The sequence below is a fragment of the Diaphorina citri genome, unplaced genomic scaffold (assembly GCF_000475195.1).
Source record: "Diaphorina citri unplaced genomic scaffold, Diaci psyllid genome assembly version 1.1 scaffold1437, whole genome shotgun sequence".
Classification (NCBI taxonomy): domain Eukaryota; kingdom Metazoa; phylum Arthropoda; class Insecta; order Hemiptera; family Psyllidae; genus Diaphorina; species Diaphorina citri.
Window position 1 is genome coordinate 41559 of NW_007378863.1, and position 12605 is coordinate 54163.

General features: G+C 37.1%; 1 protein-coding gene across 1 annotated transcript in view; it reads left to right on the top strand.

Annotated features, from left to right (window-relative positions):
- Positions 1 to 7478, top strand: part of LOC103515888 (RNA pseudouridylate synthase domain-containing protein 2-like) — a gene marked incomplete at its 5' end in the record, with an annotated part of 39488 nt that extends 32010 nt beyond the window's left edge. The window contains 2 exons of the mRNA XM_026828452.1: positions 6050 to 6271; positions 7382 to 7478. Coding sequence (XP_026684253.1) covers positions 6050 to 6271; positions 7382 to 7478 — 319 coding nt within the window. The remainder of the gene's footprint in view (positions 1 to 6049; positions 6272 to 7381) is intronic.
- Between the last annotated feature and the right edge of the window lie 5127 nt (positions 7479 to 12605).

Genomic DNA, 12605 nt, shown 5'->3' on the forward strand with positions numbered 1-12605 from the left:
TTCGCGGTTTTCGCGATTATGTTCGCGGATTTCGCGATTATTTTCGCGGATTTCGCGATTATGTTCGCGGATTTGGTGATTTTTTTCGCGGATTTCGCGATTATGTTCGCGGATTTGGTGATTTTTTTCGCGGATTTCGCGATTATGTTCGCGGATTTGGTGATTTTTTTCGCGGATTTCGCGATTATGTTCGCGGATTTGGTGATTTTTTTCGCGGATTTCGCGATTATGTTCGCGGATTTGGTGATTTTTTTCGCGGATTTCGCGATTATGTTCGCGGATTTGGTGATTTTGTTCGCGGATTTGGCGATTATGTTCGCGGGTTTCGCGATTATGTTCGCGGATTTCGTGATTATGTTCGCGGATTTGGCGATTTTGTTCGCGGATTTGGCGATTATGTTCGCGGGTTTCGCGGTTATGTTCGCGGATTTCGCGATTATGTTCGCGGATTTGGTGATTTTTTTCGCGGATTTCGCGATTATGTTCGCGGATTTGGTGATTTTTTTCGCGGATTTCGCGATTATGTTCGCGGATTTGGTGATTTTTTTCGCGGATTTCGCGATTATGTTCGCGGATTTGGTGATTTTTTTCGCGGATTTCGCGATTATGTTCGCGGATTTGGTGATTTTTTTCGCGGATTTCGCGATTATGTTCGCGGATTTGGTGATTTTTTTCGCGGATTTCGCGATTATGTTCGCGGATTTGGTGATTTTTTTCGCGGATTTCGCGATTATGTTCGCGGATTTGGTGATTTTTTTCGCGGATTTCGCGATTATGTTCGCGGATTTCGTGATTTTTTTCGCGGATTTCGCGATTATGTTCGCGGATTTGGTGATTTTGTTCGCGGATTTCGCGATTATGTTCGCGGATTTGGTGATTTTGTTCGCGGATTTCGCGATTATGTTCGCGGATTTGGTGATTTTGTTCGCGGATTTCGCGATTATGTTCGCGGATTTTGCGATTATGTTCGCGGATTTCGCGATTATGTTCGCGGATTTCGCAATTATGTTCGCGGATTTGGCGATTATGGTCGCGGATTTGGCGATTTTGTTCGCGGATTTTGCGATTATGTTGGCGGATTTGGCAATTATGTTCGCGGATTCGCGTCCCGAATCGACATTTTGGATATTTGGCAAGCCTAGTTATAATTATTTTTTAGTGTTACCTACCCAAGTTGCTTAACTAAATCTCTACCTATCTGCCGTAGTTAGTTGTCTACTTATCTGCAGGTATCTTACCTGTAGATATTTGAAGATACTAACAACATTCTATTTAGGTATCTACTTATTTTTATTTATTTTTTTTTTTTTTACCACAAGTATAGGTATTGTTTTAATTAAATACCTATGGTAATGTAAGTACCTTTATACCTATAACATATAAGTTTATAAGTATGTACTTCTTAGGTATTTACTTGCAGGAGTTCTAAAATTACTTTATCAACACAAGCGGTATTTGGTAGCTTTACCTCACCTAAGTACGTAATTTTTCTATTCATAGCACACACAGAACACATGCCTACCACACAGCTACATACTCAAGTTATAATTAGGTTGCTTCTATTGTTACTTTCGCACTCACTTGCTTTTCTATTATTAATTTATTACACCTCTTTAAGTCTCACACTGTAATAATTGTGTTTCTACAATACCTATACCAAAATAAAACCCCGCGAAATTCTCATGTACACTGAGAAAAAAATTATAGGGTGCACAAGTTATTATTTATTTGGATCACTTCCCCTGATTTAGGTTGTTGGAATGCTGTTATAGTGTTGAGCTTCATATAGAGTTCCGGAACCCAGTCATTCGATTGGGCTTCGGGCACCCTATATAGTTTTTTCTGAGTGTACAAAACAAAAAATTATAGTAACGTAAAAACATGATATCTATTTTGAAATAGGTGTACCTATTGGTCTTCTATAAAATGCGAGTTCGTCTAAAAACAGGGGACTGTCAAACAGAAAGCAAAGAGCATAGAGTTTTTTTTTTTTTTTTTTTTTTTTTTTTCCCCCCATTGTTGTTTCCACTCCTCTACTTCTCTTCTTCCAAGTTTATTTTGTTGTTTCTTTGTTCATGTCTCTTTGTTTTCCATGTTCTTCTTATGCTAATACTTTTCTTCTAGCTGTGTCTTCCGTTTTTCCCCCCTTTCATCTTTGTCCTCTAATGTAGCAACTTTTCCCCTCATAATATTATGACTATGACCTTTTTTTTTTCTTTGTAGCGTTAAATTTACATGTACATTTCTTTAACTTTCTACTTTCAAGTTCCTAGACTAAACTGTTTAACTGTGAACCTACATAAGTTGACGTAGAAATGCATTTGTGAATTTATTGAGACACTGTTAGATTTTTACTTTCTATTACTACAGTATAGCGGAGCTATACTAGTAATGAAAGTATTGCAATCGGTCCAAATTTTCAAAATCGGGACTTTGTAGCGTTAAATTTACATATGTACATTTCTTTAACTTTCTAATTTCAAGTTCCTAAACTAAAATAGTTTTAACTGTGAACCTACATAAGTTGACGTAGAAATGCATTTGTGAATTGAGACACTGTTAGATTTTTTCAATAATAGATATCTGCCTCTGTCTCTAATGTGCCTCTAAATCTGCCAATCTGCCTCTAAATTTTAAGGTATTTCAGATTGTCAACTTTCATAAAACTACAAACTGTAAACTTGTTAATCCTTTGTTAATCGAGATTCAATAATATCTGCCTCTAAATTTTAAGGTATTTCAGATTGTCAACTTTCATAAAACTACAAACTGTAAACTTGTTAATCGAGATCCAACATTACTTTCTAACAGCACAGCACTGTTTTAAACATTTTGATGCACCTTTTTACTTTCTTTTTTCCAAGACTTTTAGTTTAAAAATGTCCAACAGAAACTAATGGGATTTTTATTTATGTAGGTACAAGTTCTCTTCTAATTTTCCAAGACATACTGAAAATCCTAGTCTACAAAAAGTTAGCATAAAAAGGAAATTCTTTAATTAAAATACCTAGAAAGGTAATAAATTTCAAACATTTGAAGGATTTAATCCTTCAATGTAAGAAGAACTTTTTTAAACACGGATTTTTTTAAAAGAGGAATGAATGTTGGTAAAAAGAAGTCCCATAGATAATTTCATTTTGTTTATATCTCAATTTTCCACAAAGATTCTCGAGTTTCCTCTCCAATACTTTTTAACGGAAATCGAGAACTTCAAAGCTATTTTAATGAATACAAAAACTGTGTAGGTTTTTCGTCATTAGTGTCTTCTTGAATAACAAGCGGGGCCCGTCCCTCCGGGAATTTTTCGATCTTGGTTAAGGAAAATCAATATTTATGTACCTACCTATTTTATTTAATACAATAATAAATTTTAAGGTATTTCAGATTGTCAACTTTCATAAAACTACAAACTGTAAACTTGTTAATCCTTTGTTAATCGAGATCCAACATTACTTTCTAACAGCACAGCACTGTTTTAAACATTTTGATGCACCTTTTTACTTTCTTTTTTCAAGACTTTTAGTTTAAAAATGTCCAACAGAAACTACTGGGATTTTTTACTTTCTATTACCCTTACGTATAGGGAACCTATACAAGGTAATGAGAAAGTATTGCAATCGGTCCAAATTTTCAAAATCGCAAAAAAGTGATTTTTAGCCCATGGTCTGTACGTATGTATGTGTGTATGTATGTATGTATGTATGTATGTATGTATGTATGTATGTATTTGTTTTAAACATTTTGATGCACCTTTTTACTTTCTTTTTCCAAGACTTTTAGTTTAAAAATGTCCAACAGAAACTACTGGGATTTTTATTTATGTACAAGTTCTCTTCTAATTTTCCAAGACATACTGAAAATCCTAGTCTACAAAAGTTAGCATAAAAAGGAAATTCTTTAATTAAAATAGAAAGGTAATAAACTTCAAACATTTGAAGGATTTAATCCTTCAATGTAAGAAGAACTTTTTTAAACACGGATTTTTTTTAAAGAGGAATGAATGTTGGTAAAAAGAAGTCCCATAAATAATTTCATTTTGTTCATATCTCAATTTTGCACAAAGATTCTCGAGTTTCCTCTCCAATACTTTTTAACGGAAATCGAGAACTTCAAAGTTATTTTAATGAATACAAAAACTATGTAGGTTTTTCGTCATTAGGGTCTTATTGAATAAAAAGTGAAAACGTTTCAATGAACACCAGCCTTTATTCCTTGGATGTCAAGATGTCTATCGCTTACCTTCTGGGTGTGTTTATGTACCGGGTTGAGATGAGCTCGGACGAGGTGAGATAGGATATTGTTTCTACAGTTTTGCATTGGAGTGGTAACTTAAGTAATTTACTAAAGGTTGAGACACACATAACCGCACCGAGTCCGCGCGAATATACTTGTACGGACGAGTGTTGGACGTGCTACGGCGAGAAAGAAAAACAAGGATTTTGAACGTGTCGGCTCACACGTCACAGTAAGAGCCCGTTCCCACATGTCATTCGGAAAGAAATCGTGTCGTGTGTAGTGGAAACATTTATTCAAGTTACATTGCCTACAGGGCATTCGGGAAAAAATCGGGTGAAACTCAACTGGCTCTAACCCCGCCAGCACCGTCGTGGTGCGGTAATGTGTGTCCCGACACGTCCAAATGCCTTATTTGCTCTTCTTGCCGTAGTACGTCCAACACTCGGCCGTATGTTGGCACGAGCTCAGTGCGGTTAGGCTACTCTTTATCAGGTAGACCTGACAGGTACGGCTGAAGAGGTCCGCCCGTCAGGTCTACCCGATAGTGAGTGACTGGCCTTATGTGTGTCCCGACCTTAAGCTACGACCAGTGTGCTCGTGGCTTTATAGTTCTTAGAGAGATGATTTGGTTGTGTTGCTGGTTTGATGTATTTGTTCCCGAATTGGTATTTGGTAGTCCGTGTGTTGTACCTTGGAATCGGAGTTTCGCACGATATTTTTATTCCTTTCATAACCGTCAGGTCGCGTCGATCAACTATTATAACATTACCGACCTATTATATTCTTGTACCAAGATAATAAGGGAGGTAATCTGCAACTATGTATCTGCTTAGTTCGCTACATTAAAATCTGCAACTGTACCATTGTTTAGGCATTACAAATCTAGTACAAAACTTTTACTTATGTACTTACCTAGTTGTAGTTGAACGTGTACTTTTTAATTAAAATTTACGTAGATAACAATTTACCCACCTTAGGTCACATGTTTACATTAAATCCTCACATTAACATTCCACATACGAATCACATTTATAATGGAAAGCGCGAGGGCACAGGATTTAGTTACCTTGCTTTTGTTATTTTTCATCTGAGTGTGCCAACTTTTTACTTTTTTCTTTCTTACTTTACTACCTATCTTGTTTTCAAAAGCCAAGTAATGCTACGAGTACGTACTACGTAGTACGAGGGAGGTGGTTTTAAAATTGTGTGGTTTTCCGTCGCGCAAGAAAGAAAATATTGAATTGTTATATCAGAGAGAAGAAAAAATAAAATAATAGTGGAAAGGGTAGGTACTACTCCCTAATAAATAGAAAAAATGTCCACTACTTGTGTCCACCGACAAAGAATGGGTTTTTTGGGACTCTAAAGACCCTTCCTTTTTCGTAGTGAGTTGTTGAATTGGGATGCAATAGTCTTACAAACTGGACTCCGCACACAGGGATTTCGTCAGAAATGACCCCCATTTCAATCTAATGAGTTGTTGAAGGTCTTAAAATATCACTAATAGTGTGATGTCTTAATTTGACCAATGGAGGGTCCAATTTTCTCACTCTCTTCCTCTTCTCCCCTCCAGGTTACCCAGTAGTGAACGACCCTCTGTACAATCACTACGTGTTCGGGCCGGAGAAGGGCAAGAACGGGAACATTGGGAAAACTGACGAGGAGCTTATTCGGGACCTGATCAGCATTCACAACGCTGAGAACTGGCTGGGTATGGATGGTGATTCGGAAATGTCCATGTTCAAACCCCTGCTGAAATCAGTGGAGGACTATGTCAACGAGGACGAGCGAGCCTCGCCTAACAATAACAAAGGGTTCACCCGTGTGGCCGGTACAGACATAACACCGTAGTGTTCGTCCTAGCCAAGGAGTACAACCTGAAGAACCTCCGCACCATACACCGGCTAGACCGGCTGACATCCGGCCTACTACTGTTTGGCCGGACACCGAAACGGGCCCGCCTTATGGAACAGCAGATCCGGAACCGGCAAGTCCAGAAGGAGTATGTGTGCCGGGTAGAAGGCCGGTTTCCTGAGTAAGTATGAGAAGGCTCTTTCCGGATTTCTGGAAGGGACTGACAATAAACTCCGACTCTATTTAAAATAATAAGAAAAGGGTAGGAAAAGGAAGTTGAGGGGGACTTTAACGGGCCCATTTGCTGGGCACTTATCGGAAAGAAATAAAAATCGAACAATAAAACGAAGGAAAAGAGTGGTTACTGCCGAGTTGGGAGGAATTGCTGTAAAAAATGCGTTGAAGGAATGAGAGGCATGTTCTTTGATTTTTCATTAACCCTAAGGCTTATTCCTCAAATTTTCCTTTCGTCCGTTCCAAGTGGACCGTCTTAAGACCGAATAATCTGATTGGTAGACAAGCTCCGAGAGGGAGGTTAGGAAAAGTTAACTAGCTCAGCCAGCCAATAAGAGTTGAGATATTCGCCAGTTCACTTCCCGCCAGGGGCGAACTTTGTCCTAAACCTAAAGGGATATTGCAATACACGGCGCCCATACAAATTTTGTTAGTGCTAGAATTTGAGATATGGCCGGGGATACTTTCTAAATATAATTTGTTGATTTTTCAAAATTTTCAGCCAATCAGATGGCTTCATCCAAGAGTTTAACTTAAACCGAAATTAAACTCTATGGCCATTAAAAAAAGTTGAGTTAGTAGCTGTTACTTACTTACATACATACGGCTACCGGCTTACAGTAGCTCTTGTAATCATGATTTTTGTTTAGCTACCGTCTTTATAGACTCAGTCCTCTGAGTGAATTCTAAAGTGCACTGAACTCAAGTTGTCCTTCACATTGACTTTTACTTGAGTAATGCCAATTTTAATTTGGTATTGTCCTAATTTGGTTTTCCTCCATGATCTTTTAATTTGGTTTGCCCCATGGTCGGCTACCGGCTTACAGTAGCTCTTGTAATCATGATTTTTGTTTAGCTACCGTCTTTACAGACTCAGTCCTCTGAGTGAATTCTAAAGTGCACTGAACTCAAGTTGTCCTTCACACTGGCTTTTACTTGAGTAATGCCAATTTTAATTTGGTATTGTCCTAATTTGGTTTTCCTCCATGATCTTTTAATTTGGTTTGCCCCATGGTCTATTAATTTAATTCGGTTTTTCCTTCCTTCTGATTCACAGTGAGACCATCGAGTCTACAGAACCCATAGAGGTGGTCAGCTACAAGATAGGAGTGTGTAAGGTGTCCAGTAAGGGCTCAGTATTATTGATTCTTTGAGAATCCACATTAACATTAACTCTAGATTCTCTATAAGATTGAATGATTTTTTCACTTATCCGCAATGGCATGTTCCTGAAAGCAACTCCCACATTGCATTTCGCGTTTCGCAAATATTTTGAGTGGACATCTCAGTTTTAACGCGACGATTTTACATTGGGTTTCTAAGTGAGTTTGTCCCGCGATAAATCTCGAACGGTTTGTCCGTTTTTTATGGAATTTGAAGAAAATGTTCAATTGTTCAATAAGTAAAGAAAATTTTCTCATTCGATTTTGGACCCAAAAATCCCGATCATGCTTTTGGGGACCACGGAAGTACCCTTTTCGGAGCTCTACAATTCGCTGTAGAACTTATATGCAGCGAGAAGATTTTTTAACTGAATCTCCTTTAAGGATAAGATAGTTTTCTGTATTTTTATTAAAGTGTACTAACAGCATTGAGAAGAAAAATAATTTCAACGAAAGTTCTCTCAACTCTCTTGAAAGAACTCTTTCGAACTCCTCACGATCCAAGAAGGAGAACATAAAACATGTGGAAAGATAAATGTGATTTCTCAATTTCTTTAGCCTTAAGATTCCATTTAAATTTACCATAAGCTGTGTACAAAACAGTTCAGGGAAGATAAAGTGCCAAATCGTGGGCAATAAAATCAGCAAGAACTCTATCGAATGCTAAAAACCTTTCGATCAATCAACCGTGATGTTGAGAGGTTTATGAAAGATCTCGAGACTGGAGGGGTCAACTTTTATAAACTTGGTACTTATGATGGGTATCTCTTAGGCGGATTTCACATCTAGACTGCACCTTGTAGTATACGGCAATTTTCATGTTGAGGGCTACATAGTCTTATGGGCCTGTTCACGTGTTCACACTTAAACTTCAAGTTTAAGTGTGAACAGGCCCATAAGACTAGGTAGCCCCCAACATGAAAATTGCCGTATACTACAAGTTGCAGTCTAGATGTGAGTGAAATAGCCCTTAGAGATGGATCAACTTGATATTTTGAACTTACTAGTTGTTCAGAAAACTGTGGAACTCATTTAGGTAAAATGGTCCATACGGAAATGCCAAGGGCCCATTTGGGTCCAGAATATTCTTTTATGTGTGGAATAATAGAGGATATGTTTGGCCAATTTCTTCAAAATCATCTATTCAGGAGCTTTGGGGAAACAAGGAATCTAATAAAAAGCACCCTTAGATTGTCAAAAGGGGGTAGGGACCCAAACGAAGTGCCCGAGGACACGATTGGGTCCAAATTTCCATCACATGTTCAACATTTTTCCAAGCAAACCATCCACGAATTATGTTCAAACAGACAGACAAAATGTACAAAATTTCGTCAAGATTAAACTTAGAATTCACTTCGTTCGTTCAATTAAATATCTAGAAAGGTTAACTTAGAACTTATTGGATATCTTCTCCAGGTTAACTTGGAACTTATGAGAGGTCAACTTATTACTTAGAACTTATTAGCTGTGCGAGACACGCGGTCTAGAAAGTCTCAGGTCTCGTGATGAAACAACTTGGAATCAGGCCCGGATTTAAGACACTATTGGAGCATCAGGCCCGGATTTAAGACTCCAATCGGGGGTCAGGCCCGGCTTCAGAGTGCACTTTAAAAGAATTTAATATAGAAATAATATTTTCAATAGGTTCATTTTGTTCAGGTCAAAAGATTTAACCATAATGTTCTGTGTCACTCAACATCACTCAAATGTAAAAACATACAATCATGTATACGTATATGTAAAATTGTAACTTTAGGATGTCCACTAAATATCCCTTAACAAAAGGTCTACTTACTATTCCTGTTATAAGTAAATAGGAAATCAAATTTTATTATTTTCGAAAAACATATATGATCATGTTCAAAGATCATATATGAGAGGGTTACGGGAATTGAATTCCCGATTTATTTTATAGTGGGAATTGCATGAAGAGAGGGGGAGGGGGAGGAGAAAGAAGCAGAAAAAGACCGATTTACCTACTTTAAGACTTCACTGATAAAATATACATTATACCTACGATATAAAGTTGATAACAAACTGATATGTCAAAATACTATCTACTATCTAACTTCCTCTTCAGTTCTAGTTGACGGAATTGGGTTCAAATTTCAACTCGAAGATTTTAAAATCGGGAGAAACATAACCGCAACTAGCAGATTTCCCGTACTTTGCCACGGAACTTGAGATCGGTTTAGATTTAGGCAAAATCCCCTCTTAATGCATATCTAGAACATATTGGGAATATTCCTACCAAATTTCAGCTTTCTAGGTGTTGGGGTTCTGGAGATAGAGCGATCAGTGTGTGAATGAGTGAGTCAAAATCAGACAGACCTTTGGAGGTCGAAATCAGACAAACAAACAATCTTAAAGGAGTAAAAAGGAAATTTTACTGTCGAATTAAAACTTGGACCTCAGTTTGTTGGTCACTTGGTCTTCTAACTTCTTACATCGTTTACACAGAAGAGGTATATCTGTAATCAGGAGACTTGTCGATTTTTTTCCTTCTTCGGGTGTGGGTTAATATGCAGTTGATCAACGACCATGTGAGACAAAGTTTAAAATTTATCAGACAAAAATAAAATTTAAATTTACCCATAAACTTTAAATCAGATTTTTTTAGTTTAAATGAAATAAAATAATGAATGTTCTTTTACTCTTAATTTTATGTAAGTATCTTCTTTTTTCACAGTTTTTTTCTTTCTTTCTTTTTTACTTTCTTTCCTTTTTTCGTTCTGTTGAAATTTTCTGCTTTTTATTTCATTATACAATTTTTTACTTTCAATTCTGTTCGATTCAGGAAAAATTTTCATATTTATTTTTTGAGTATTAAAAAATCTGATAAATTAGAAATTTCAGTTTTACTCATAAATCAACTAAAGTTTTAATTGTAGTTTGTCAATTTTTTTCTACCTAACCCTAATTAACTCAGAATAAGTAGTGACAAAAAAGTTAGGGCCTTGCAAAATTATTATTATTAATATACCTATTTTCCCCTAATTGATGATTTTGTTGGGAGTTTAAATTTTATATTTGAGTGATGGTGAGTGATACATTACATTTGAGTAATGGATCTATGTATTTTTAAGATTGAAAAAGTGTAGATAGTTCTGTTCGGATTCGGATTATCAGTGAATTACTAGTAAACGGTTTTGTAGTTTTGTAGAACAAGGCTCTAATTCTGTCCCCACAAATGAAATTGTTTGGTTGTAAACAAAAATAAAGTATGAAAACTAAAGGGCGATTTACAAATTGAAATTAAATTGTCACTAAGGACCATAAGTTTTTTTGTAGTTTTGTAGAACAAGGCTCTAATTCTGTCCCCACAAATGGAATTGTTTGGTTGTAAACAAAAATAAAGTATGAAAACTAAAGGGCGATTTACAAATTGAAATTAAATTGTCACTAAGGACCATAAGTTCCAACTCATAATTATTTACAACCGGTTCATCAAATGACCAATAGCTGTCCATTTACTTCCACAAATGCGATGAAAAACTCAACGGAAGCCCATCGTTGTAACTCTACGTTATCTTATCAATCGTGTTTTACCATAAGTTAAGTCTGTACACACATCTTATATCGGGCTTAAATTTCTCTCGTTGAGTCTAGACTTCATATGAGAACCTCCATGAGTCAGAGCAGAAAGTAGCTACCTAAATCAATATGTATATAGGGTGTTCAACATCAGACTGACCCATAGGAAACAGTAAAATCAGGTTTTAGCCCCTTAAAAGTTCCCAGGGCACTTTTCAGGTCAACAAAGCATTCTTTCTACAGTAAAATTTCAAGAGGAATAGAGACCCATAGGAAATCAAATGGAAATGAAACAGTGAAATCAGTTTTTGACCCAGGATCCCAGGACACTTTTAGGGTCAACAAAGCATTCTTTCTAGTGTAAAATTCTACGAGGGATCGATTGGTGTAACTTCCAAAACTGTCTGACTTACAGTTAAGGAGTTCTTGGTTCGAGACGGGGCAAGTTCTGGAAAATTTACTTTTATTAAAGGTCTTAAAAATAATATACAAAATCTATTAAAGAGTAAAGCCCTATGTGGATTTTCCAGCTGAATCAAATGGTGCAACCTTAAGCTTTATCCCAGTGACAGCTAAGGAGTTGCCAGTTCGATACTTTCCAGTGTCAAAAAATTAGTGCAATTTATTCAAAGGCCTTTAATTGTGTTCAGCATAAATTTAAGACATGGCTTGGACTCGAATCACCAACCTCTAAATCCGAAGTCCACCAACCACTACACCACTGAAGTGAAACACCCTGTACACTGCGTCTGTTGAGAGTTCTCTGAGGGCATTCCACATGAAATAGCCTGTGGGCATACTACAAGTAACCCTCTCAATATATGAGAGGGTTACGGGAATTGAATGTTAAAGATATGGAATAGGGAATAGTGACGACTTTAATCAACCAACTCATAATTATTTACAACCTGTAGCTGTCCATTTACTTCCACAAATGCGATGAAAAACTCAACGGAAGCCCATCGTTGTAACTCTACGTTATCTTATCAATCGTGTTTTCTCTTTGAGACCACTTCTGATCTTGCACTCCGGATCTTCAGGGAATTGAATCTCCGGATCTTCAGCCTCATATTGATATAATGTTGTTCCATTTTTGGACATTTTTCATGCATCTCTGGATGGGAAGAAGCAAAAAGTGTGTCATTCACGGAGGCTGCAAATATGTAGATCCCTGAGGTTAGGGCTTTTTTAAAAAACGTTGAACCTCTCAACATGTTCCGTAACGTTACCAAAACGATGAACTTCCGTTGAGTTCTCAAACTCGTCCACACTAACAAATTCACCAATCCACACCTCGTTTGGAAAGGTGTGTCCACACTACTCGTACATTCAACTGAGGTCGATCAACACCGACTGGAACCATTTCAAACTAGATTAAAGGATTGTGGTGGGGGGAAAATAGTTTACACACTGAGAAAAAATTGAATGATAGGATGCCACAAGCTTTTAGAGAACTCTATTATTGGTTTTTCCCCCTGATTTGGGGCGTTGGAATTCTATAAGATTAATGTCAAGTTTCCCGATATAGGGTTCAATATTAGAGTTCCGGAACCCAGTCACCCGATTGGGCTTCCGGCACTCTAG